The following is a 27,677-nucleotide window of genomic DNA, read 5'->3' on the forward strand; positions in this document are numbered from 1 at the left end:
GAAGAGTCATACTGTTGGCCTCTTGCTTGCCAAGGATATTATGAAAAACCATTCATAGAGTGGTACCAGATAGGTGGCACACTGCTGACAGGGAAAACTGCAGCTCTGGGTTCTGGAGAAGCCTTACCTGCGTTGCAGGAGGCTGACATTGGGAAAGCCACTGCAGGGGCTGGGTACTGGAGAAGTCCTGCTGTAGGAGCCTAGTGCTAGAGAAACTGCGGGGCAGGCTTCTTGGGAGAGGAGCACAGAGAACTTGGAACTTGGAAGAGAAATTAATTTCTCCTCCAGTGTCTCCCCATTGCCCCTAGTGATAGAGCTCAACATCATGCCAGCTAGCAAAGGAGACATATTGTAGGCTTGAGTCTGTCATCACAGAGCAGGCATCAAAAAGTTTGGAGCTGAGAGGCAACACATTGACAACTGGCATAGTCTCATCTTATCTGCCTCTTCGTTCTTGTTCTCCACTCCTGGTCCTTTTACATCATGCTGGGACCTTTAAAATTACAGTTTTATCCCCAATAAGTTATAAGGTGATACTGGTTGTCTGGGGTTGGGGGTGGGAATGGCAGTTTATAAAGAGAATAAACGGTGGAAACAATGAAAGTATAAAGATGAACGTTAAGCATAAGACTGATTTCAAAACAAAGTCCTGCTTGCTAGCTCTGTAAACTTAAACAATTCAAGTAAACACTGTGCCTTAGTTTCCTCAACTGAAAATACGCTTCATATTATCATTGTCATAATGTTGCTGTGAACATTAAATGATATAACCCATGTGAAGCCCTTAGCATAGTGCCTGATACCTAGCAAGGCTTTGATACATTTTATTTATTGTTCTATTATTCCACTAAATAACTGTGCAATGTAGGAATTAGTATTCCCCAAATTTCCTATATAAAGAATTTGTGACATAAGGAGTTTGAATAACTGACCTAAGTTCACATGGATAGTAAAGGTGGAGCCTAGATGGGAATGCTGGAAAACTGACTCAGGTGTTTATGCTTTTAGTATTTCTAAGTGCAGCCTCCCCTGTTGAAATAGTATTCAACTCAAATTCCCTAGTATTTTATTCTTGCGCTTTCCTAGCAGCTTATTCTTGTGCTCATTTCTAAAACCAGCCATTTTACTACATTACCTATTTTTATTATTTTCATTTAAAATTGTTTCTCTCCTTTTCAGAAAGATACCGCCGCCTTTTAAAGTTGTTGTTATAAAAGAACACTTCCAAAAAACCTCAATTACCAATATATTCATCCTCCACACTATCATTACAGCATCTAGCTTACGTCTTTGCACTGCATTTTACCCACCTCGATGCAATCTCCATAATTACACTGTGCATAGGTTATTTGGCAATTGTACGATGAGAGGCATGTTGACAGGCTCACGTTCAATGTCCTAAACTATCACTTTGGAACTTGGGACAGTTTTCAAACACTTTTAAATCCCCAGGTGACGTTTTAGTTATCCCTGCTGGGTTTTTTATGTCCTTTTGTATTCTCTTTCTTTCTCTTTCAACTTGAAACATCTTAGTGCTCTCTCTTTAGCTTTCAAGTTGTTCCCAGTTGGTTCTTAAACAGCTTGAAAACCCTCTTTGATATGCCTTATTCAAAAACCTGGAAACTACTTAGAACTGGCTCTGGGTCAGGTTTTGCCAATGAATTTCCCGGATCCCGGATCCCATTCACATTGTAAAATCTCTAAAACTTGAAACAGTATGGAGAAAAGACTCTATTAGTGATCATTGTTTTGTTGTAGTTGTTCTGTGAAAGACGAAATGTATGAAACAATTAAAGGGAAGGTTTTTTCAGCCTACTGCAATACGGAGAAAGCTCATTAAACAAGAACATCTCACAGAAAAGGATACATTTTATTTATTGGTACATTTTATTTTTGAGCTTTTATAGAGGTAGTAACAAGAACATCTCAAAGGAAAGGATACATTTTATTTGTTGGTACATTATATTTTTGAGATTTTATAGAGGTAGTTAGATGAAGAAGTCGTCTGTGTTGTTTTTTTTTTTTTTTTTTTTTTTGAGACAGAGTCTCGTTCTGTTTCCCAGGCTGGAGTGCAGCAGCACGATCACAGCTCATGGCCACCTCCACCTCAGGGTTCAAGAGATTCTCCTGCCTCAGCCTCCTGAGTAGCTGGGACTACAGGTGCACACCACCACTGTCACCACTGCCGGCTAACTTTTTGTATTTTTAGTAGAGATGGGTTTTCACTGTGTTAGCCAGATGGTCTCAATCTCCTGACCTCGTGATCTGCCTGCCTCAGCCTCCCAAAGTGCTGGGATTACAGATGTGAGCCAGCTACCAGGCCCAGCCCATCTGTGACTTATAGGAAGGACAGAGAAGGTCTTGGAATACATGAGAGGAGAGGAGTCCCTTGTGGTTAGCTGTTTCTGGAACATGAAAGGGTAGGGAAATTTCTTAAACTTCTTCACTTTCCAGGAGCACTGGACTGAGGTAAAGTTCAACATTGTCAGTCCCAGCCCCCCTTTGTTTAAGAAAAAAGAATATCACTCATTGCTGAACAACCCAGAATTGATCCTGCAGTTCCCGGGTGGGGCAAAGCAGAGTCTCAGAAATAGTTTTTCAGGGATTCTTGTTAATATTGCTCCTACAAAACCAGGAGTGCCAGGTGGTGGCAAAGGTAAGCTGTTTTGAAGTCCTGAAGATCTTGGGAGAAAAGGACAGCTGCAAGGCAACCTAGTCGGTATAGGGATCCAGGATGTCAGCTTTTAGTTCTTGGTAATGTCCTTAAGTGGGAGGGAGAAAACTGAAAATGTTCGTTTGGAAAATTGTAGCTAAATGTTGAAAAAAAAACGCATGAGATTGATAAATTTGGAGAGTTGACAATTTGTGCAAGGTAGCAGACTTCAGTTCAGTTTGCAAGTAGATACCAAAACTGCTGTTTCCAAAGAGAAGACGAAGTCAAATCTTTAGCAGGTAAGACAAAGTTTGCGTATCCATCAGTAACTTGCAGCTTGAAAAGAGGGACAAAAATAGTTTTAAAATAGTGAACTCAACCAGAATCTACCAACCCAGAAGAGTGTGCTGGAAACAATACATAGTTTTTCATTGAAACACAATTTTTCACATTAGCCCTTAAGCTATAGGTGAAAAATATACACATAAGCTTTTAGTGAATCTAGTTTAGTATATCTTTTCTTTAGAATTTTAAATCTAGCACTAGTAAATAAAAATGATCTTTGATATTATATAAAAGTTCTTGAATAAATAATTAAAATTCAGGAAGAAAGCATTTATAGATATATCCATTGCCTTTATGATAAATGAGAGATTGCTACACATGGCTCACCTCAGGACCTTTTGGATACTAAGCATCTACAATGAACAGAAAACTCAGGGGCATTTTAAAAGTAGAAATCCTTCCTATTGCTCTACATTTTTGTTTACATAACACTAAATTATCACACAATTCACAAATATAACACACCAAAATTTGGGGTCTATAAAACAGAAATCATTAATATGTGAACAACATTTTTGAAAGGTTCAACAGGTCCCAAGCAACCATTATATGAGAATCATATGAAAACTATTAAAGTATTTTGATTAATTATAACCACTCTTTCTCACCAGGCTGTTTCTTTGTTGCCTGTTACTGGATGGTGGCTGAAATGAAAGGACATTTGACAATACTGACCTAGAGCTTAGATTAAGAATTCAGAACCTTGAAATCAAGATGTGGGCAGTAGATAGCAGCATAGGCATCACCTGGGAGCTCCTTAGAAATGCAGCATCTGGGAACCCACCCCAGATCTGTTGCATGAGAATTTACAGTTCAATGACATCCCCAGATGATTCTTACGTACATAAAAGTTTCTAAATAATGATTTATCTAGAAGACAAAAAATAGGACATAGACTAGGAGGAAGAATGTGAATTGGAGAGGAATTTTCAGAATACTGTATAGTTATAGACAGGTAGTCATTGCATACCACATTACATAGCTGCCAAGTCCCTTGTTGCCAGGGTATCTTCGTGAGCTTTGCCACTGCTGTTCAGCTGATATAGTTAGTTGCCAATTAGCAAGCAGAGGAAGGACCAGAAGACAATTTATAAACCAATTCTTCTCTGTTAAGATCCTTGAATCATTTTAACAAAAATGATTTTAACAAAATAATTTGGGGATGTCTTGCTTATGAGTGAGAACATGTGGTGTTTGGTTTTCTGCTTCTGTGTTAGTTTGCTGAGAATGAAGACGACTTCCAGCTTCATCCATGTCCCTTCAGAGGACATAAACTCCTTCTTTTTATGGCTGCATAGTATTCCATGGTGTATATGTGCCACATTTTCTTTATTCAGTCTATCATTGATGGCATTTGGGTTGGTTCCAAGTCTTTGCTATGTAAATAGGGCTGCAATAAACAGATGTGTACATGTGTCTTGATAGTTAGAATTATTTATAATCCTTTGAGTATATACCCAGTAATGGGATTACTGGGTCAAATGGTATTTCTGGTTCATAAATTTTCTTTTCAAGTAGTATTCACCTGTTTTCAGCCACAAACCACAGGAACTTTGGCAGATCAACCTGTTTGTTACAATAACACATCACTTTTTTTTTCTTTGGTGATCATCCTGTGATAGCATACTTCATAGAAAGCATATTGTTAGAGTGGAACCAGGGAAGTAAAATCAGCAGGACTCCATATCAATATTTATTATTAGAAGTTGACTTATGGGTTTGTTGAGGCTGGCTGAGCAAGTTCAAAATATGTAGCACTAAGTCAAAAAGGAAAGATGATGGCAGGCTGGGCACAGGCAGGAACTTTCAATGGTAGAGTTTCTTCACTCTTTTAGGGATGCTCCAGTCTTCTTTTAAGGCCTTTCAACGGATTATGTCTGGCTCACCAGATTATCTGGGATAATCTCCCTTACCAAAAGTTCATTGACTAAGGACTTGAACTACATTTGCAAAATCCCTTCAAAGCAATATTTATATTAATATTTGACATCATAACTATGGGCTTTACCCTAGCTAACTTAATATATCAAGAAAGTCACAACACGGCTAAAGACATTTTTAAAAACAATTGTAAGCAAGTTCGATATATGATTATTTCTTACATGTATTATAATCCACTGGAGACTCAACACATCATCATAAAAAGTCATTATGCCATTAACCTAGCAGATGTTACTATGACTAGTGAGAGGAATTAATTACTATTATGCATTTAAAACGTGTTAAGTTAATGACATCATTTTTGCCACATATGGATTTACAAATGAAGCTAATGAAGGTTAAGTTTTCTGGGCCTCATCTACAAAGATCCTTTGAGTATTAGAAATTGCTAGGAGTTTGAGAGTGTTCTAGGTAAAGAGCAAAAGCAAGGTTAAAGCATTTCCAGGTAAGCATTTCAGGTATCTTTTTAAAAAGAGATCTCAGAAGAAAAGGACCCAGCTCTAAAAATTATTAGTAATTTGTTAAAATTTATTTTATCCTAAATAGTCACTTTTATAAATAAATTTGTATTTGTAATTTTGTATTCTTTTTTTTTTCTAAAAAGAGTTCCCCAAATTGTACCTTTCAGGCCCAAAAACAGGGGTCCATTCCTGCATATGTACTTTTTTTTTTTTTTCCCATTTATTTATTTTATTGCATTTTAGGTTTTGGGGTACATGTGAAGAACATGCAAAATTGTTGCATAGGAACACACGTGGCAGTGTGATTTGCTGCCTTCCTCCCCATCACCTACATCTGGCATTTCTCCCCTTGCTATCTCTCCCCAGCTTCCCACCCCCCACCGTCCCTCCCCTATTTCCCCCCAACTGACCCCAGTGTGTAGTGCTCCCCTCCCTGTGTCCATGTGTTCGTGGGCAAAGGATATGAACAGACACTTCTCAAAAGAAGACATACGTGAGGCCAACAAACATATGAAAAAATGCTCATCATCACTGGTCATCAGAGAAATGCATATGTACTTTTTATAATCTGTTTGCTAACTCAAAAAAAAAAAAAAGATTGAGCCATCCAAGTAAGTTTGTCTCTCTCAAAATCATACAAAGACTTATCAGTTATTTATTGCATTAATGGTCTTGAAACCCAGTCAGTTACAATGAAAATTTGTCATCTAGTTGAGAGACAAATCTCAATAAAACAATTTATTTCAGAAGTAACATTCTGGCTTTTACAATACATTTCAGAAGGGCTCAAAGGCTCAATTCTATTCTGAATAGAATTGCTTGTGATTCTAAAGTGCTAATCTGCAATCATATGGGACAAGATCAGCTGCTAATGTACAGATATCCACATTATCTCATACCACTGGTATTAGGCAATTGCAAACTATTGTTTTTCATATTATCTTTACTTAATGCTAGTTCCAGATTTATTCATTTTCATCTTATCACTAAAAATAACCATATTCACAGACTTCAAATATTAGAACATATAAAAATTGCTCATTGAGAAGTTTCCCTCCCTCCTATGATGGTGTTCTGTATAATCCCCACTGTCATCTGTTTCTTGTAGCCAATGTTACAAGTTTCTGTGTAACCTTTTAGGGTTTCTGTATGTATTTATGATTTTGAACATAACCCCTGCTTTTTTGGCAAGTGTGTCAGTCAAGGGTGAACCTTTTTTCATTTGTCTAATGTATTTTTTCTGTTCTTTTATTAATAAATTTCCAAATCATTTTATTTTAGATATGTGTTGAGTTTTGCTTTTAATCCAATTTTGAAAAATAATTCTTTTAATAAAATTGGGAAATAGAGCGTATGGAAATATTTATATATTAGATACATTTTTGTTTCTCAGACTCTTTAATGCTATTTGTATATTTTTAATTTTTCACTGCATCTGTAACTTTTTGTTTACATTTATGTGTATGTATGTTTGTTCTATAGTTGACTTTATAATCAAAAGAATTATGTAATTCCTCTAGTTCTTCATTTCTCCAGGACACTATTAGATCTATGCTCAGTGATGATACAATGAGCTTGTTTTCTCATTCTCCTGCCCCCCTTCCACACACATGGACTTTATCTTCTATTTTTGTCATCCCAAACTCCACATTGTTTTAATTTTAATTCTACACTTAAATATATTCAGCGATCACCACCAAGTTATTTTTTTCAAACTTTTCTCAGTCATTTCTGAGTTTAGCTTTTAAAAATCATCATTCTCAGCAAACTGACACAAGAACAGAAAACCAAAAACCACATGTTCTCACTCATAAGTGGGTGTTGAACAATGAGAACATACGGACACAGGGAAGGGAACATCACACACCGAGGCCTGGGGGGATGAGGGGCTACCGGAGGAACAGCAGGGGGTGGGAGCATCGGGGAGGGATAGCATTAGGAGAAATACCTAATGTAGATGACGGGGCGATGGATGCAGCAAACCACCACCATGGCACCTGTATACCTGTATAACAAACCTGTGAGATCTGCATATGTACCCTAGAACTGAAAGTATAATAATAATTTAAAAAAGAACTCAAAGAGGAGTCTTAGGAATAATAATCCCTAAATTTCTTGCATATTGAAACCATTTATAGTTTTTAGATTTGAGGTATAACTTGAATGTATGTAATATTCTTAGCTCACATATTCTTTCTCTGATTATCTTGTAGACATTGCTCTACTCTTTTCTGGTGTTGGTCATTCCTATAAAATATCTAACGCAAGATAGATACTTTTCTTCTTTTTAGGTGACTTGATTATTTTATCTGGTTGCCAGATGATTTCCTTTTCATCTTTAAAGTTTAATAACATTGCTTGGACATGACTTGGTTTTGAGTATTCTAAGTCAATTATTCCTAGTATACAATGTGTCCTTTCAACATATGTCAGGTTGACTTCTATTTGAGGAAACCTTTATTAAATGATGCCTTTAAATATTTGTTATGCTTTGGTTTTCTTTCTTAAGTACTGATATGGTTTGGCTGTGTTCCCATTCAAATCTCAATTTGAATTGTATTTCCCAGAATTCCCATGTGCTGTGGGAGGGACCTGGGGGAGGTAATTGAATGCCAGTCTTTCTCGTTCTATTCTCATGATAGTGAATAAGTCTCATGAGATATGATGGGTTTAACAGGGGTTTCCATTTTTGTTTCTTCCTCATTTCTCTCTTGCTGCTGTCATGTAAGAAGTACTTTTCCATTTGACCCAGCAGTCCCATTACTGGGTATATATCCAAAGGATTATAAATCATTCTATTATAAAGACACATGCATACATATGCTCAATGTGGCACTGTTTACAATAGCAAAAACCTGGAACCAACCCAAATGCCCATCAATGATAGACTGGACAGGGAAAATGTGGGACATATATACCATGGAATACTATGCAGCCATAAAAAAAGATGAGTTCGTGTCCTTTGTAGGGACATGGATGAATCTGGAAACCATCATTCTCAGCAAACTGACACAAGAACAGAAAATCAAACACTGCATGTTCTCACTCATAGGTGGGTGTTGAACAATGAGAACTCATGGACCCAGGGAGCAGAGCATCACACACTGGGGTCTGTTTTGGGGGGTATAGGGGTGGGAGAGCTGGGGTAGGGAGGTTGGGGAGGGATAACATGGAGAGAAATGCCAGATATAGGTGACGGAGGGATAGAGGCAGCAAGCTACAATTCCATGCATGTACCTATGCAAGAATCCTGCATGTTCTGCACATGTACCCCAGAACCTAAAGTGCAATAATATATATATATATACACACACATATTTTTAAAAAGAAGTATTTTTTGCCTCCTACATGATTCTGAGGCCTCCCCAGCCATGTGAAGCTGTAAGTCTAATTAAATATTTTTTTGTTCCCGGTTTTGGGTATGTCTTTACCAGCAGTGTCAAAGTGAACTAATACAAGTACTTATCATAATTATGTTTTTGTTGATCAATTTTTTTTTTGGTCTGTCTTCGATATTTATTTTCTAATTCATTCTCTTTATAATTTTTATTTTATTATTTATTTGTTCTCATTTCTGTATTCTAGGTTTCCTACTCTTTTACCAGGAACTATATTCTCCCTTGTGATTTTTTTCCCTCTTTATCTGAATTTTGCTACCTCATACTTCATCACTTCCTCTTGTGTCTTCATCTCTTCCCTATTTTCACTTCTGTTCTGTGATCTTTTTTCATAGAAGCAACTGCTGTTTTAAATTTTAAAATTTAATTTTTGTTAAAATACTTGGTTACAATATTTATCTGTGCAATGGCAATATTTTTCTGGTGGTGGCTCATGTATTTATTTTGCTGCTCTTTTTCAATTTGATTTGTTTTAGTTTTTTCTTTTAATAAGTTTATGTTCCTGCTGTATTAGTTTTAAAAGTTTCCTCTTTTAATTAATTAGCTTTAATGACATAGGGGTTTTTGTTTTTTTTTCTTTTTTGACTTGAAATATGTGGTAAATTGTTGAGTAAGAGGCTGGGATGTGAGATAAGAGTATCCTTCAAGTTTTACAACCCATGGGAACAGACTGATTTAGCAAAAAATGACTCAAGTGTGTAATACAGGTAGCCCTGCCTCATCTATTTCACTGATCCAAACCAGGTCCCAAAGAGCTTCTGCTTCCAGCTGTGTTCACCTCATTTGAGCATTCATGTATTATATAAGGGATAAACCATTTGTACTTCATGGTGAGCCTGTCACTCACAGTGACTATCTTTTTCCCAGAACATTCTAAGATGCTGCGGCTGGCCTTAGACTCTCTATACTTTTTACTTTTTCTTGGGTAACTTTTTTCCAATCTCAGCTCTCTGGTTCTTCATATTTTATAGGCTATAGATTACATCTCCCTTTGAGTTTTGCTGAAATAGAATATATTTGCAAAGCTATTTTCTCTCATTTTCCTGGTTGCTTTTTATATAGTTTCCATGAGAAGAAGAGGGAAGATCTTGACTTTTGTAGCCATGATCTGTATATACTTCCTCTATACAGTATAGTTTATATTGGCAGTGGAAGGTTTTTGTTTTGTGTTTAATCCTCATATACAAGTATGCCACTATACTATAAAGTCATTCAATGTTTACTTTTTAAATTGCATATTCTTTGGTATTTAAAGTGTTCCTAAGTCTAGCTCAACTTTATTCCATTTCACTTCCTTTCACATACTTAATGCTTCTTTTAAATTGTACTGAATTATCCACAGTCATTCCAATAGTAAATATCTTTCCATTCTTTATTCACCTCTAGTTGACACTTTCTATCCAACCTTTGCCAATTCTTCCCCACCTCCATGTTTCTTATTATCAATTAAAGTCCTGTCTGGAATTCAAGACCTACCTCAAATAAGTACCTAATTCCTAACCCTTTTTGTTTTAAATCTTTATATATTATAATATCTTTTACATGTTCATGCACAATTTGCATTGCTTATATTCTCTTGGAATGATATCTTTTTGTATATGATGTTTTGGTTATTTGGGTACTGCTTCTACTTTCCATCAATTGTAAGTAAGCTCGTGACTTGGTCGTATTTGTGCCTCATTTATGCGTGAACACAGAACATTGCGTATAACAGACATTCAATAAGCATTTGTTTAAATAATAAATGCAAAGTGCAAAAATTATTTTCTAGAATGCATGGCACAGTTTCCTCCTACTTCTCACTGACGCACAATATAACAACTCATGGAAATAATGCGGTTCTTTTTTTTTTTTCCCCTGAAACTGCAAACCCCTACGGATGTGATTGTAGATGCACTTGTTTATTCATGCAGACAGTCAAACTGTGTTTTGATTATTTTAATTGTCTTATTTCAATACAGAATAATTTTTTTCCTGGCTCTTTATGTCTTGGTAGCTGTTAAGTAGATTAAAAAACAAAAGTGGAAAACACAAACTTCTACCCTTAGAATGGTGGATTTCTATTAAGAAGATATATACCTTAAAAGAACAAACTCAATTAAAATTTAACTTTTCTATGTAAATTGAAGTAAACAGAATAGTACCTTAGAGAAAATTTTCCCAAATACACTCCTATGTTTTAGAAACAAAAAGTTTTAGAAAAAGATGTGAGAATTTTCTCCCCATTTTATATTTAATTAGGTCTCTTACCATGTAAATTAAATATAATTTACATGTGATTTTCCTCATGATTCTGTAGGTTTGAAAGCGGTATTTGATGAGAAAAGCCTGTTTCCCAAGGAAATTCTAGATCATGAACGAAAAGCCAAGCAATTTTGCCAAGAAAGAAGTTGTGAAGTAAAGAAAAATAAAAAGTAATTATAATAGAAAAAGCTTCATTGTTACATAAGGTACATTAAAAAATGCAGAAAAAGCATCAAGAATTCTACCTTTTATTTTATATTTGAACTTCAGGAAGTTTTGTCTTCTGGGGATATTTTAGTACTGCTTTTATTTGTCGCCTTTCAGTTTCTCTGTATTCTTAGTAAAATAAATATTGAACTAAAGTGGGAGCAACATCAATTGGTATTTATTCTCAAGAATGTTTATATAAAAACTTTACGATTCCAGAACAAAGTTCTAACCAGTTGTTCTTCTGGTTGTTTCTATAGACATTTTTGGTCAATTTTTATCGTAAAACCTGCATTGGAATATATGAAAGTACTGACGCAGTAAATGTCTACAAATGTGAATAAGAAAACTGTTTCTACATTTTTACACTTTCTAGTATTTTTTTAATGATCCTCATAATGGCAATTAGACCTTGTCAGTAGCACCACTTCCTATGAATTCTTATTGGCTTTTGTTCATTCTATAAGCTTATTGGGAAATTACTGCATATGATCTACTTCAATACTTTCTTATACTGTATTTTAAAATTGAATACCATAGCACATCAAAGAGGAAACAGTCTTGAAAAAAAATAAATGGGCCTGGGGCTATAAAGAGGACCCACTCTATGTGAAAAGTCAAGTGGGAAATATGGGTTCTGCAACTTACAGCCTCTTTTTGTTAACCCATTTTTATTTACAAATATAATCATGCTCCAGGCAACAAATATTATTATTCTACTTTTTTTATTATGTTCTATAGAAAGAATTGGTAAATTTGTTTACATTACTGTAAGGACTTACTATATATTTATGTTTTAAAGAGTCCATTTAAAACTAGCTGTAGTTTAAGAATTTTTCAACAGCACGTAGTAAAGGAAAATAATTCACAATATGTAGGGGACCACTTGGTATCGCAACTGCAAATGTCCATTGTGTTTAAACCATGCAATAATCATATGAAGTATATAAGCTTAGAGCTAAAATATTTGATGTGAATCCATTCGGAGGGTGCTTAATTATCAACGGCAGAGTTGAGACTGGACCCCAGGTCTGTTTTACTTCAAAACCATGGTATTTGCTATTCATCATTCTGTTCACTTGCTTCGTAATAGTATAAAGTCAATGAAATGAATTCTAACGATAGACTTTCCAGCACCAGTGGAGCAAATATTTTGCTTCGGTGGAGATGGTGGTGACAGAAAGGTTTTCAGAAGACAGCTGCCTGTTCTAACTACATTTAAGTACATTCTGAGTCAGGCATCATGACTTCTATTCATATTTCCTTTCCTCCTCATGCAATGACAATCACATATGGGAAAGACTGTAGGAGAAAAGTGTATTTCCCTGTGTGTGTGGACGTGTGTGTTTGTCTGCTGGGTGGTGTGATGATGTAAGAGAGTGTCCTTGTTTTAGAAAAATATAATAATAGAATACTTATGATAGAAATGCATTCAGCTTGCTATAAAATGATTCAGAAAATACTAATTATTATATGTATAAAATGTGTATATATACACACACAGGTAACACATGTACATATCTATATTTACATCTGTTTATGGAGAGGATATATATATATATATATATATATAGATGAAACACACAAATGTGGTGGATGCTAACAACTGGGGAGACAGGAGGAGGTCAAGATAGTAGTTTTTTGTACTATAGCTGTAATTTATGTAAATTTGAAAGTAATTAAAGGTAAATTATTTTTTCTAAATATGAAAAGTTGCCTTTGTACAAAAAGATTATTTGAGATGTGCAAGCAGACACTGGGCAACTGTTTCACAGGCATATTGCAAAGACTTCTTATACTGGGTAGGAGGTTTGATTGGATAATCCATCATTTCAAACTCAGAGCATATGATTTATGAATCATAGGTTGGTGGTAGTACAGTGGAGTGAAATCTGAGCCACATTCCCAGAAATTTAACAGATTGTTAAGATGTTATAGAAGTAGAATGTGGGTACCAAATAATTTTCAAAGGCTCTTTTCCCCATTGATCCATCCATCCTTCCCTCATGCAATTATTGAAGATATGTACAAGAGACTATTTTAGATACCAGATATTAACATATAAATAAATAGAATGCACTTTTTCTACTCTCAGCTTTATGAAGTGAAGCCATATAAAATGTACTGGTTTATTAAGCCAATATTAAATGACCCTGCTGGCATAAGTTGGAAATTCATATTTTTTGGCATAATTTGGAAATTCTTTTGCCAGACATATTTTACATTTTGCCCTTGAAGATAACTTTGTTTGATGTGATAGCCTGAGAGAGTCTGATTCATATAGACAGAATTTCTCTCTATAGACTCCCACCTGTGCATGGTATTATGCTGTGAGTAACTCTAATTCCGCCCTTAATTAACATCAGGGCTTCTTCTGTAAAAGGAATTAAGAAGTGCTGTCTCATAAATAAATTCAATGAGAAGAGAACTTCTAAAGGTATGAGAGTTTCTTTTAATGTTACCGTTTCTAATAACTTGGAGAACAAACACAAAAAGAAGAAAAAAGACAATGTCTTTTTTTTCTATGTCTTACTCTTCTTTTGTAATTTGCAGCATCTAATTTTCTAGCAGGTAGCAGGATCTCACCTATCAACTGTGAACAGAACTAAAGTCATTATAAACTGTTTCTCAAATTAACATTTAGATTCAATTACTTACGATCCATTTTTCCTATGGCAAAAGGAATTTTTCATATTAAAAAAGATGTGTCATAATTTTCAATAGGCTACGTTGTTTGTGTTACTTACATATACACTAAATATAATTTAACCTTTTCTTTTGTCAGAACATTTTTCTATCATCACTCAAAATTTAGGAACAATCTTTACAAATAAAAACTGCCTGAAATGAGTCCATGCTTAAATGGAAGAAATAACTTTTAAGGTATTTGCTGGTTAAGGCATTTGCTTATATGATTTTAAAGGTTGGAGTTAAGTGCATTTTTACTTGAAAAAGCTATAAAATGATGAGATAACCGTAACTGCTTGCCATGGCTTATATATATATTCCCAGGTTTATACTTCACGGTGGGATAGTAATGGCAATCAACCTTATACCAAGACACTTTGGCTCTCATTAATGAATAATCCTTCCCCCCCCCACCCCACCCCACTGATTGTGTAGGAACAAAAGTAGAACCAGTTAGGGAAAATGTTTTAAACATTTACAGTAATATTTTATGGAAAATTGTATTATCTTCATTGTCTATTAAAAGAGTTTAAACTAGGGAGAATAAATTTATGGCTGTTGCTTTTAACTCCTCAAGAGACAGGAAAATGAGCATTCTGCCTGAACTGCTCTAACATAAGGTCCTTACAGGACAATTTCACTAAATGGTCTTAGTAGGACAGAGTGATTGTCTCTGCCATTGGTAGGAAAAGTAATGGCCTATTGCTGGATAAATCACATTGTGATCTGAGCAGTGTACAGACATAATAATGTGGTAGCCAAGGATACTGGTGATAGATGTTTGCTAGTGTCAGTAAATGAATAGAAAAGCATTGATTAAATGACAGTCTTGGACATTCAGACTTAATATTTATGTATTGCAATGTGAAGCAAGTAGAATGATAGTATTCTTGTATTGTACAACTCTTTTTATTGAAAATTATCTTGCTAGACTAGAGTTTCCTTATATTAGAGTAGGTAATATTAGAATAAAACCCAAGGTCTAGAAAACATTTGAAGATGCCTATATGGGAAATCAAAAATTTTAGTTAATAAGTAGATTACAGCCTATAATGATCTATCATCAGACCTATTTTTAAGTTATAGCCATATTAGGACACTGAAAGATGTTAACAGGGTTCTCAGGTAAGTTTTAAAAAATGAATTCTATTTAAATCTCTCTATACACTCCTTTTACATGAGCTTATCAGGAATAGTATTAATTTTGGGAATCAACAGATTTTTAATTACAAATGGACTGAATTTTTTTTGTTTGTTTCTCTTCTTAAAGGCTATGGCTAAATAATACAATGTACTTAATATCTGATTGCTATTGAGGTGATTGATTTCAACTACAAAAATGAGATGAAACCTATTAAATTGTGCAGTCTTTTATTAATTACCCTTTTGCAAAGAAAATCATGTAGTGTTAAAAGCACACAAAGGTTAACACCAATTTTTATCATCAAATTACCTGTGGCTAATAGTATTATCCTGAGATATTTTGGCAAATTCGTTATCCTTTTTGCTGGCCGTTCTGCTCAAATTAAAGAACATATTTCTTCAATATCCACTCTTTTCCTTAAGGATTCAAATGGACTTTATATCCACAGGAAACTCCTCTGACTATTGTACAATCTGATGAATGTTGAGAGCTCTGTAAATGCGCCAGTAATTTGTCTCTGCATTCTGGACTTGATTTAGCTTTATTCTTTTTCTCATAGGCATTCTGAAATATTTATGATGAAGTACATTGGTAATCTGATGTGGGAGTCCTGTGAGAAATAAAAAGAACTAATTACTAGGAAATTTACAACCACTGGCACATCTTTTCAAATTCTGTGCAACTTTTAAAAGAAGTAAAATAATGGATAAAATAATAATATAAACATATTAATTTAAAAAAATTCTATTGCTGTTTTCTTAATTTTTACATATTTCATCAGTTGATTATTAACCTGATCATGTTAGTTCTTTAATACAAATGTAGTGAACACCTGCTTTGGTTCTAGAGGAATTAATCAAGGAATGTTCAAGATAAAGAGGGTTGGCCTTGATAGCTCAGGTGTTCATGTACCAGGGTTTTCCAGCAAGCATATTTTAGTTGTAACACTCCAGTGAATAATCAGAGGCCAATTTTGGGTAAGTACCTTAGAAATAAATAGCTTTTGAATAAAGTATATATGCAATAACATTGCCTATGAGTGTTTAGCAAAGTAAGGAAAGGCATTTCAATTTACTTTGGTATAAAAATCATTTGAAATTATTAAATTAACATATCACTTTTATTCTCCTCAAATGATTTCACTGTACATCAGAAGATCCAGTTCTTATAGGACTATTGGTCAGGTTGTTTAGTTCTGCAGTACTTTGTGCTTTCTGATAAGATAAAATTCAAAATCCAATGAGGTAAGTGAATTTTTAAAACCACTGAGGTTATAATTTATTAAGTGCTTAGAAATTTTCTGGAAAAAAAATGGATGCTCAAAGAATATAAATTTAATTATTAGGATAATTAATAATAATGAGAAAGAACCTCTAATGCTGATATTCTACCACAAAGGAAAAATTCCATTTTTTAGTAATACTGTTTAATATAAACCAAGTACATAAAGCCATATCTACTGTATTGTCATTTGATAACTTAAAAGTACTAATAACATTGTGACTACTTACATTTCTACAAACACATATTTTGGTCGAAAGTCTTCTGAGAAGTTGAATGCATTAGAATATAATGATAGATAAACATTTATTTGCATGTAAAACTTTTACTCACTAGCTTTTACTATTGTTTCACTCTCATTTACAACCTCATAGGCTAAATTAACCCCTAATGAAACATTTTCTTGATATTAATAACATACGTCTATATCTGAAGTTTACCGACACATTTTCTAACAATTGCTTTGGATTGTTTTTTGAGGTTTTTATATTCCACAAATGAGTGTCTAAACAAATACAGTTTAACAACATACATTGAAAGAGAATTTGAAATATCTAAATAATGACTCCATAGTTAATAGAATATTTGACTATTAGTAATCTTGATATATAAATGTGGTTGTTAGTGACTCCTAACCATTTATGGGTCATGGTGGCCCCCTTATTAAACTGAAAAACAGTCTAGAAATGTAACTCTCCACTGAAGGCTGACAACGCACTATTCTGAAGGCTTTCATCTTTATCCCGAGTAAGGGTTACTTCCTCATAACTTGTTAATGGATAAGTTTTTAAGGGTTACTAACATGTATTATTTATAACATAAAACTATTATTACTAAAATTTATGAGGCCTTGGAGTCAGCATTCTACCAAGTATGTGGTAATACTGCAAAACTAATTATGCTTGAGATATAGTGAAAAGGTTGAATTTCCTGCAATTTTAGTGGGGAGCACTTTAATAGGGTATTAATCTTGTGAATTGTTTATGGTTTTCAATTGCTGCTACTCAATTTATTTTTGTCAATTTATTCTTTAATATTTTATTTCACTTATATTTTTTATTTTATAATATCAACTTTTATTACAGATTAAAAGGTGCATGCATGGGTTTCTTACATGGGTATATGGCCTGACACTAAGGATTGAGGTATAAATGATCTCATCAGCCAGGTAGTGAGCATAGTACTTAATGGTATCATTTATATTTGATTGTCGTTTTGTTTCAGACTTTGCAGGTTTTCTGCATTGCATTTTTCTTCCTTTGGAAAAGTAGGAGGAGGGTTTGGAGTTATTTTGTCCTAAGAAATAAAGCGTGAGGAAAATTGTTGTAAAAAGTTAGCCAGATTACTCAGTTACTTTAGAATACATTAATTTTCTAATATTACAGGTCCAAAACCATACTGGAGTAAGTCTGTTTTTATTCAGTTTCTCCTCTTGATCTATAAATTACTTTAGAGTAATCTGCTCAGAAGCTTTACTTGATGTCAGAGTTACACTTAATCCCACTTAAAAACCATGAGAAAAGATAGAAAAAAAGTATAGCTATGTAGAGATACCATTGCCATTGATAACATTCTGATACTGTAGTTTCTTTTATGATTTTTGTTACAAAACTACAAGTATATTTTCTACTGGTTCTCGAAGGTACCTAAGAAATACCATTAGCACATGGAGTATTTCTCCTAATAGATGATACTTAGTCAGAAATCAAATTGGATAGAGTTCACTCGTGGTAGTAAGTTCTATTAAGATAGAAAGCTACAATAGGTAGAAAGTTTTCTGTTGAGGCCTCTATGAAAAACCCTTTTGAAAATGAATACATTTCGATTTAAACAATACAGAGAAGTCAAAATGGACACAATCATCTTGTGGAGTCTCCTATTGCTGTTTTTTGGAAGTCAAGCCTCAAGACCCTCAGCTAAAAAAAATACCGAATTTGCTGTGGATCTTTATCAAGAGGTTTCCTTATCTCATAAGAACAACATTATATTTTCACCCCTTGGAATAACTTTGATTCTTGAAATGGTACAAATGGGAGCCAAAGGAAAAGCACAGCAGCAGATAAGACAAACTTTAAAACAACAGGAAACCTCAGCTGGTAAGAGACTTATATCTCCTTACCTATACTGGATGAGATATGGTAAAATTTATTTTTTAATATTAGAAGTTCAGGATAAAAAAACTTTAATAAGTGAAAAATGTAATGAAAAGTAAAAAATTATAATAAAATGGAGAATTGTAAATGTAATTTTCATTCATTTATAATTCTTTCCTTAAAAAAGTTACAAAAATAATTTATTAAGAAATTGACATTTATATAAATGTAAAATTAAGTATATATTTGTGCATTTTCTTCTAGTTTGTTTTAGCCAGTTTTAACTACTGGAGATTATATTGGATGTGCGTGTGTGTGTGTGTGTGTATACATACATACACATAAAATATACATATATACCCTTACATATTCTTCCACTATCACTATGTTGTGATCATTTTCCCATGTCATGCAACTGATTCAAAATACAATTTTTAATTACTGTATCTTATTACCTCTTTTTTTTTTTTTGATGGAGTTTTGCTCTGTTGCCCAGGCTGGAGTGTAGTGGCGTGATCTCGGCTCACTGCAACCTCTGCCTCTTGAGTTCAAGGAATTCTCCTGCCTCAGCCTCCTGAGTAGCTGCGATTACAGGCACACACCACCATGCCTGGCTAATTTTGTATTTTTAGTAGAGACAGGGGTTTCTCCATGTTGGCCAGGCTGGTCTCGAACTCCTGACCTCAGTTGATTCACCTGCATCGTTATCCCAAAGCTGGGATTAGAGGCGTGAGCCACCACTTCCTGCCCTCTTATTGCCTCTTACAGAGATACCATTACTTATTTAGCCTTTCTTTAATAGGTTGTTTCCAACATTTCTCTTATGAAAACAATGTACTCTCATCTACAATGAGACCAAGAAAAAGCATTAATTTGTTCATTTTGAGAACTTGTTACTAGTTTTAAAAGAAAAATGAGGGGAAAAGCATTTAAATCATCAAAGGCCTTTGTGCTTGTGAATGATGGTGTTTTGTTGGAGTCTCCCCATGGTATATCTGGGATAGTGTGTATCCCTCTTACTGGGATACTGTGCTTTTGTGCTGGCATCCCATTTGAAAGAATTGTTGCTCAGCTGAAATGGTGGCTCACACCTGTAATCTCAGCACTTTGGGAGGCTGAGACGGGTAGATCACTTGAGGTTAGGAGTTCAACACCAGCCTGGACAGCATGGTAAAACCTCCTCTCTACTAAAAATACAAATATTAGCAGGGCATGGCGGCATGTGCCTATAGTCCCAGCTACTTGGGAGGCTGAGGTAGGAGAATTGCTCGAACCCAGGAGGCGGAGGTTGCAGTGAGCTGAGATTGTGCCACTGCACTCCAGCCTGGGCAGCAGAACAGACTCCGTCTCAAAAAAAGAAAAATGTTGTTGCTTATCTCCTTAGCCATCTCATGCTCTCAGTCACTGTAGTTGTTTTAATTTTCAGCTTGTGGATTACTCTGAGATACTGTGTTCTAAATACAGATTTTTGATTTGGGAATTCAGTTGCTACAACTATAATTTCAGCATATTTTTCTTATCACAGAGTAGCTGTGTTTAGAAATTTGCTTTCCTGAAAATACTATTTACAATATTTTATTTGCTTCATTTTAAAGACAATTTTATACAGAAAAGAAGTTGGTGATAATAAAGTTAATTGTAAGAATTTTCCTTTGTAAATAATGCATACTGAAGCCAATGTATTCCAGATTTAATCTTGATTAATTTAAGCAAACCCTGCTGGACCACTCCTAGAAACATGACATGCTATAGCTTTGAAAAGTAACACAGTATTTGTGAAGCTACATAAATCAGAGTCTTTGAAAACTAAATTACTTTAAATGGATCCATCATATAGAGAAACACAGATGTTTTAACAAGTGTGAATTGTGAACATAATAATCAAATTAATAATAATATACTATCAAAAATATAGATAGCATATCAGCTACTGTTTTATGTGCTTAATATATATTCTCTCATTTTATATTTATAATTACTTTGTTAGGTAAACAACCCTGTAATAAACCTGGGAAAATTGAGGCAAAGAAAGGTTAAATCATTTGCTCAGTGCTAATTCCTAAAATAATTCAATGAGGATTAAGAATATGAGAGCAATATATTTTCATTAATATATTAATAAGAATATTAATTCTTCTATATTATGTAAGGCTCTCGGTGTCCTCAGTTCTTCTTTACTTCGTTGTCAAATATCTGCTCTGAATTTACCTCCTCCATTTTGCTGAACATCTGATAATACTTCCTTTTGCTTTACCTCTGATAATGCTGATGAAGAATTAAAGGCTAAATTGAAGGTGCTTCTTTTTTTCACAGGGTTATGAAAAGGGAAAGGGGCATGAGTTCTTGTCCCAGTTCTGCAGCTAAATGACCTTATGATTTGTCACAAGTCACGTCACTTGTGAAGTTTCTTAATCTCTCTAGACCTCAGATTCCTCACTGTAAAAAGAAAAGTTGGGGTTAGGTAATTTATTTGGATTTTTTTGGCTGAAACAATCTGTAATTCTAGGACTACTTTTGTTTTCATCTTTGGATCTACCATATGCACACAGAATTGGCTTTTAGACCTTCACTAGCAGAAGATAACATGCACTGAATTTTAGAACATTTTCTGGAGGTCTGGTACAATCAAGTCAAGAATCACATTCACTCATGACCTGTGGGTTATCCATGGCTTTATTTTACATACACACACACATACACACACACACACACATATCTTCTTTTTGATCTGTGTTCCAAATGTCATTAATCTAGAAACCAAATAAAATATAGAAGGCAGATAATATTATATTCTTCTCCAAACTTGTACTACTTGGTAACATTTTTTTCATTGACTTCTAAGTTCAACGATTTATCAAAGGGCAGCTGTTTGTCACATAGACTTAGACCTTAAGTACATGACATAAATCTATTTGCTTTGACAAATGATTTGGAACTACTTTTTCTTCCCTTCTCTCTCTTTTTTTTTTATTCCTTTAAAGATGTTCATATATTTCAAATTCCTGATAGTTTCAGATTCTGTCATTTCATTTCTGATCTTAATTAATTCTTTTGGAAAAGCTCTCATGTCTTTACTCGGAAAGCCTTTTCCTTAGCCTCCCAGCTCTTGAGATATTTCTTTGAGGCTTCAAATAGCCTGAAATAAATGATTACATCTGAAATCATTGCATAAATAAGTAAAATGGTTCAACTTTCCTTCCTTGCTTATGTAAAGAATTCCAGGATTATAAAGAATTACAAAAATTCTTCAGATAGAATCATATGGAAGTAAGTTATTTTAATATCTGAAATTGTTTATACCTGTATCTATATTCTAATAAACAGAGAATCCTGGAGTTTGAAATATAATTCAATATACTTCATAGAGCCTTCTGTGAGATTGTGAGACCAGGCCAAAAAAGGCAAGTAACAACCGAAATGTAGCCTCTACCCCGCTGGACAAGATGAGAGGCCATGGAGCTGCCCAGCCCCTAGAGAGGGAACTATTTTTATTTGCACAGAGATGCTCTATGGGGCTACTAGCTTTCTGATATATATATATGTATATATACACACAAGCATAGGTATACACACACACACACACACATCCTCCTTATATCTAGTAGATACTCAGTAGTAAATCTCTCTTAGTAATACCTGGTTTTCTTGAATAAAGATTAATTGAATATATAAATTTTTATGTTATGAAAGTGGCATCTGCAATGTTTACTGAAAATATAATGAAGACCCTGGAAGAACCTATTTGAAATAGAGTTACAAGACTTAATGATTGAGTTATAAGATGAAGCCAGAAGAAAATGAAAACTGTCGGTACACTTTGGTAATGAATAGGAAGCTACTAAACCAAATATCAAGGGAGATGTCTCTCATAGGCATATATAGCTTCCAGACAACATTTCAGTCACAACAATCCAAAAATAAATAATAGGCCTGAAGTGATTCTTTCAGTTGACTCTGACTGACTTATTTTGGCTAGTGGTTATAGTTAAAATGGTTAAAGATTTTTATTGTTGATGTCAATAGCCAAAAATGTATAAATTCATGAACTTGTAGAAATAGGCAATTCTGATTCTTACACATCTCTAGAGATGATTACAGAGGTTGCCTTGTAAATTTTAAAACCTGGACAAGTGCAGTTGCATATAGGAGAACAACTTTTTTCCTAAGCTGAAATAAAAGTAATATTGAAAAGGATTGCTGCTCTTCACTGTCATACCCCCATCAGCATTCATTAGCATTTCCTTTTCAGAGGTATTACATGCTCATGCTATGCAAAGAATAAGATTCTAAACATAAATTTCAACAACTAAAAATGAGCTAAATGTGACTATCAAAAGGGACTTTCCTTCGGCTTCTATAAATGCATACTCTTGTTTTTGACAAATTTCAAATTTACATGGACACTCTTTTTTCTATATAAAAGATAATTCCTCTACAAAATGCATATTCTACAGGAGATACATTCTTAAAATATTTATACTAACTTTGAAGGGATTGTTAGTTATACCTAAGGGTACAAAAAATGGCTATATGAATCAGAGCACTTAGATAGCAAAGCTGAAAAGCTGTTGTTTTTATGTTGTTCAATATGCCAGTATACATTAAAATTATTTTCTAGGGGAAGAATTTTTCGAACTGAAGTCATTTTTCTCTGCCATCTCAGAAAAAAAACAGGAATTTACATTTAATCTTGCCAATGCCCTCTACCTTCAAGAAGGATTCACTGTGAAAGAACAGTATCTCCATAGCAACAAGGAATTTTTTCAGAGTGCTATAAAACTGGTGGATTTTCAAGATGCGAAAGCTTGTGCAGAGATGATAAGTACCTGGGTAGAAAGCAAAACAGATGGTAAAGTTTCCCATTTTCATAAAATTATTATTTGCCATTGTATTCATGGTTTTTAATATCCTAAAGAATGGCTGAATATTTTCCTACTGCACTGTGGATCAAAGGAATCAAATATCCTATTTCATTTCACTGCTATTTAAATTAATACTAAGTTTAAAACTGGGATAAATTATAAGCTGCTTTGAAGAGTATGCTGATTCTTTTACTTTTTTTTGGAGGTACCTGCTTATAGAATTCTTAATGAAGTAATTTTAATAATAATTTTGGTTAAAACAAATTTTTCAGATATAAAAGCAGAAATAATTTCTTTGGCCAGGTAGAAGTTAAATCTGTCAATCCCAAATGGCTTCTTTCCCACAGATGCTGAAAATGATTAACATGTTTCAGTTGAATGTGTTAATATTTAATAATAAATGTTAATAGTTCTATCATAAATATGGTAGTCTAAACTTTAAATGCAAGCTAGCAAAAATTTCATAGTTGACTACAGAGGGATATAATAAATTTAAATTCATACAAGTCTGAGTTGAAACCTTGGAAAGTTATAAGCTATGCTCCATTTAAAATGAGGATATTATTAAAACATTTCTGCATTATTTGGAGTTTTAATAATAATGTAAATAACATATGTGCAGTGTTAAGCATATACCAAGCCCTCAATTAATAGTAATTTATTTAATCAGCTAAAAATGTTATGTTATAACACACTGCTATACTCTTTATAAGAAGCCTTATATAGGGAAACATAAGTTGAAAATGTGAAATAGGTGTGGTGAGCCATGTTCACAGGTATAGGAAATGAGGGTATCACTAGACAGCTCCATGACACCCAGTCATGCCTATTTCTCATAATTTGGAACAGCTCACTGGACATAGAAATAGGAGACCCGTTATTTGGAGAAAAGGAATTATACTAGTAACCTCCATTCTTTTACATTTCCAATAGTCAGTCAACGCAGCTGTCAGATTGGCAAGTTTGAGTGTACCATTAACTTACTAATGGTGATTGACATGTTAGAAGACCTTGAAATAGATGGAATAATGCCAGTAAATATGGAAGAAGAAATATTTTTATTCTTTATGTCTGACATACAATGGATACAAATGATCTTACTGAAGAGAGTCTAGGTATATCCAAATTTGCCTAAAACAGTCTCATATTTCTAATTTCCTAGTGAAATTCCATTCGTACCTGTTACTTGGTGAAATATTTAATAGCAATCCCTTTTAGTCTCAAAATTACCATATTTAGATGATAACATGCCCTATCCAAAACTGATCTGCAAAAGACATTTTTGCTTTAATTCTATTCAAAGCAATTCCACTGAATCACTATTGCACATTTCTTCTTACCTCCTCCTCCACCCCCTTCCTAGGAAAAATTAAAGACATGTTTTCAGGGGAAGAATTTGGCCCTCTGACTCGGCTTGTCCTGGTGAATGCTATTTATTTCAAAGGAGATTGGAAACAGAAATTCAGAAAAGAGGACACACAGCTGATAAATTTTACTAAGAAAAATGGTTCAACTGTTAGAATTCCAATGATGAAGGCTCTTCTGAGAACAAAATATGGTAATATGAGAAACCACAGTTCCTAAGCATAGTCTTGGGAATTGCCAAGTATATTTGATATTTTATTTCGTCTATTCCAGGTTATTTTTCTGAATCTTCCATGAACTACCAAGTTTTAGAATTGCCTTATAAAGGTGATGAATTTAGTTTAATTATCATACTTCCTGCAGAAGGTATGAATATAGAAGAAGTAGAAAAACTGATTACTGCTCAACAAATTCTAAAATGGCTTTCTGAGATGCAAGAAGAGGAAGTGGAAATAAGCCTCCCTAGGTTGGTAACTTTATTATACTAGCTCTTACGTTTCCACTGATGTAGAAATTTGAACAGCCAGCTGAAAGGTAACAAATATTTAAAAAGTCTATTGACACAAATGGAAATACAAATGCATTTGGAAATTTTGCTCTACTTTTGGACACTAAGGCAGGGTACCTGTGCTAGCTTTGCTTCACCGTGAGGAGAACTGAATTTCAATGCTTAGTTTTCTTTAAAAAGAATAAGTATATGTCTTAAAATTAGAATGCTGGGATTAGAAGGAATTATTGTGTTTTTATCATGCTAATTTATCTTTCTCCATTTTTTTCCTGATTGGAATTTAGAAAACAATACTTTAATGGTATGTTTTATACGATTGAAAGATATGTTATATCACTTTAACAGATAGTGCTCTAACAATCATTGAATTATAAACAGATTCCTACAGTCAATTTTAGATAGGTAGTACAAAATAGAAACCGCAAAGGGTTATCTCAAGAAGCAATAATTATGAACTAATTTTTTACATCATGCTTCTAAGGGACAGGAGAAACTTCAAAGAAAAAGGTGTGTCCAAATGACTCAATTCACACTGTACCCGAACTTTTGAAAAGATATATATGTCCAATTGATTACATACTGTTGTTTTATTTCTAAAATTCTCTTCAAACTCATCAGGCCCCTGCTTATTTTGTGCTCCTCTGTTTCTGGCCATTGATCTCTTAAACCTCTTGGTTTTTACTTCCTTTTTCACTTAGTCAGGATCTAGCTATTTATGTCATTAGTTATTTCAACCGTAGTCTCATTAACATTTTTAATGTTCTTGTCTCCTTGTCATTGTCCCTTTTCTAATTCTCTTCTCAACTCTCCTCAATTCTGAGTCCACTCAAAAGCCACTCGTGGCCAGGCATGGTGCTTCATGACTGTAATCCCAGCACTTTGGGAGGCTGAGGCAGGTGGATCACCTGAGGTCAGCAGTTCAAGACCAGCCTGGCCAATGTGGTGAAATTCCATCTTTACTAAAAATACAAAAATTAGCTGGGTATGGTAGCAGGTGCCTCTAATCCTAGCTACTTGGGAAGCTGAGGCAGGATAATCAGTTGAACCCGGGAGGCAGAGGTTTGCAGCGAGCCGAGATTGTGCCACTGCACTCCAGCCTGGCAAGAGAGTGAGACCCAGTCTCAAAAAAAAAAAAAAAAAAAAATAGAAAGCCACTCTTGTTCTTCAACTACAGTAACTACTGATTCTGTTGGAGTAGAAACCTGGAAAGGAGTCACTTCTGGCCTCACCGAGACTAGAACTCAGGACTCCTTGCTTACTCTTGAGAACTTTCTTTATTCCTACCCACACCGCACCAAGACATTAACTCTTTCCTTTACTTACTACTCTAGGTCAATTTCTCTTACTTCCAACATGTGTGTCAATCTCCTATATCTTAAAGAAAACCTATCATCAGGCAAGCTCTTTCTCCTATTTATATAGATCACTCAAAATTTTTGTAAATCTTCACTAATCTTCTCTTTACCTTCTTTCATATTGTGCAGAAAGAAGTATCCTCTACTTCTTTCATCCTAACTCTGGGATCTTGATCAAAGTAATATTAACCATCCCTTTTTTCTTGAAAAGCTTTCTTCCTTTAGTCCCCAGGACACTACTGACTTCTTTCTCTCTTTCTGGAAATTTTCCCTGCTTCTTGGCTTACTTTTATTTCTGTTCTCAAATAAAAATGCTTAACAGAGTTTCATCTTCAGAATTTTCTTCTTAGTCTCTCTGAGAAACGTTATTTATCTCGTTATTCTTGTTTTTAAAATCTGAATCTCTAACCCCAACATCTGTTTTACTTCCCTGCCATTTGAATATCTCTACCTCATATTATTCTTTTTTTCAAAGAATATATATATTTTTGAGCACCCACTGTTCCAAACATCAGGGTATAATGGTATATATGACAGATGGTTTACCTTCTAATAACTGAAATATTTTTTGAAATTAAATTGTTTATTTTCAAATTGACTTCTCTCAGCTTTGAAATAATCACTGTCTTATAGACAAAAAAGAAATACTGAGTTTGGAAATGTACCAGTAATCACTGTCTTGTAGACAAAAAAGAAATACTGAGTTTGACATGTACCACTAGTGGGGTCTCAGGAGAGTTACTTGGCTATTTTGAGTTGTGGTTTTATCAATATAAAATGTGGATATTGATATTTATTGCCAGATTTTTCCATCTAAATAATAATGGATAAGCCCCAACCTCAACTGACAGGAAGAAATACAGGCTTTCACTAGAATTTTCTTTGTCAGCATTTTTAGGAATCCTTAGAGGAATGTTTCACAGTCCAAAAATCTTTCCAAGCTGCCATCGTGTAGACTTCTCTGAACTGTTTGGCCTTGTTATCAGCATCTCCACACTAGGGCCACACTTCTCATACAACTACTCCCACAGTGTAGAAACAGTCTTCTCTCTTAAATCTTCCAAGAACAACTGTTATGGGTTGAATTGTATCCCCCTACCCAAATTCATATTGTGAAGTTCTAACCAGTAAC

General features: G+C 34.3%; 2 protein-coding genes across 2 annotated transcripts in view; both read left to right on the forward strand.

Annotated features, from left to right (window-relative positions):
• WDR49 (WD repeat domain 49) overlaps positions 1–11,404 on the forward strand; it is a 142,514-nt gene extending 131,110 nt beyond the window's left edge. Inside the window, 1 exon segment of the mRNA XM_032261357.1 lies at positions 11,098–11,404. Within this exon segment, the coding sequence (XP_032117248.1) occupies positions 11,098–11,216 (119 nt within the window). The 3' untranslated portion in view covers positions 11,217–11,404.
• Positions 11,405–16,446: 5,042 nt separating this feature from the next.
• Positions 16,447–27,677, forward strand: part of SERPINI2 (serpin family I member 2) — a 30,776-nt gene continuing 19,545 nt past the window's right edge. Inside the window, exons 1-4 of the mRNA XM_032261349.1 lie at positions 16,447–18,458; positions 23,074–23,304; positions 24,681–24,875; positions 24,956–25,148. Coding sequence (XP_032117240.1) covers positions 18,173–18,458; positions 23,074–23,304; positions 24,681–24,875; positions 24,956–25,148 — 905 coding nt within the window. The 5' untranslated portion in view covers positions 16,447–18,172. The remainder of the gene's footprint in view (positions 18,459–23,073; positions 23,305–24,680; positions 24,876–24,955; positions 25,149–27,677) is intronic.

The sequence above is a fragment of the Sapajus apella genome, unplaced genomic scaffold (assembly GCF_009761245.1).
Source record: "Sapajus apella isolate SASKATOON/1434 unplaced genomic scaffold, GSC_monkey_1.0 scaffold4, whole genome shotgun sequence".
Classification (NCBI taxonomy): domain Eukaryota; kingdom Metazoa; phylum Chordata; class Mammalia; order Primates; family Cebidae; genus Sapajus; species Sapajus apella.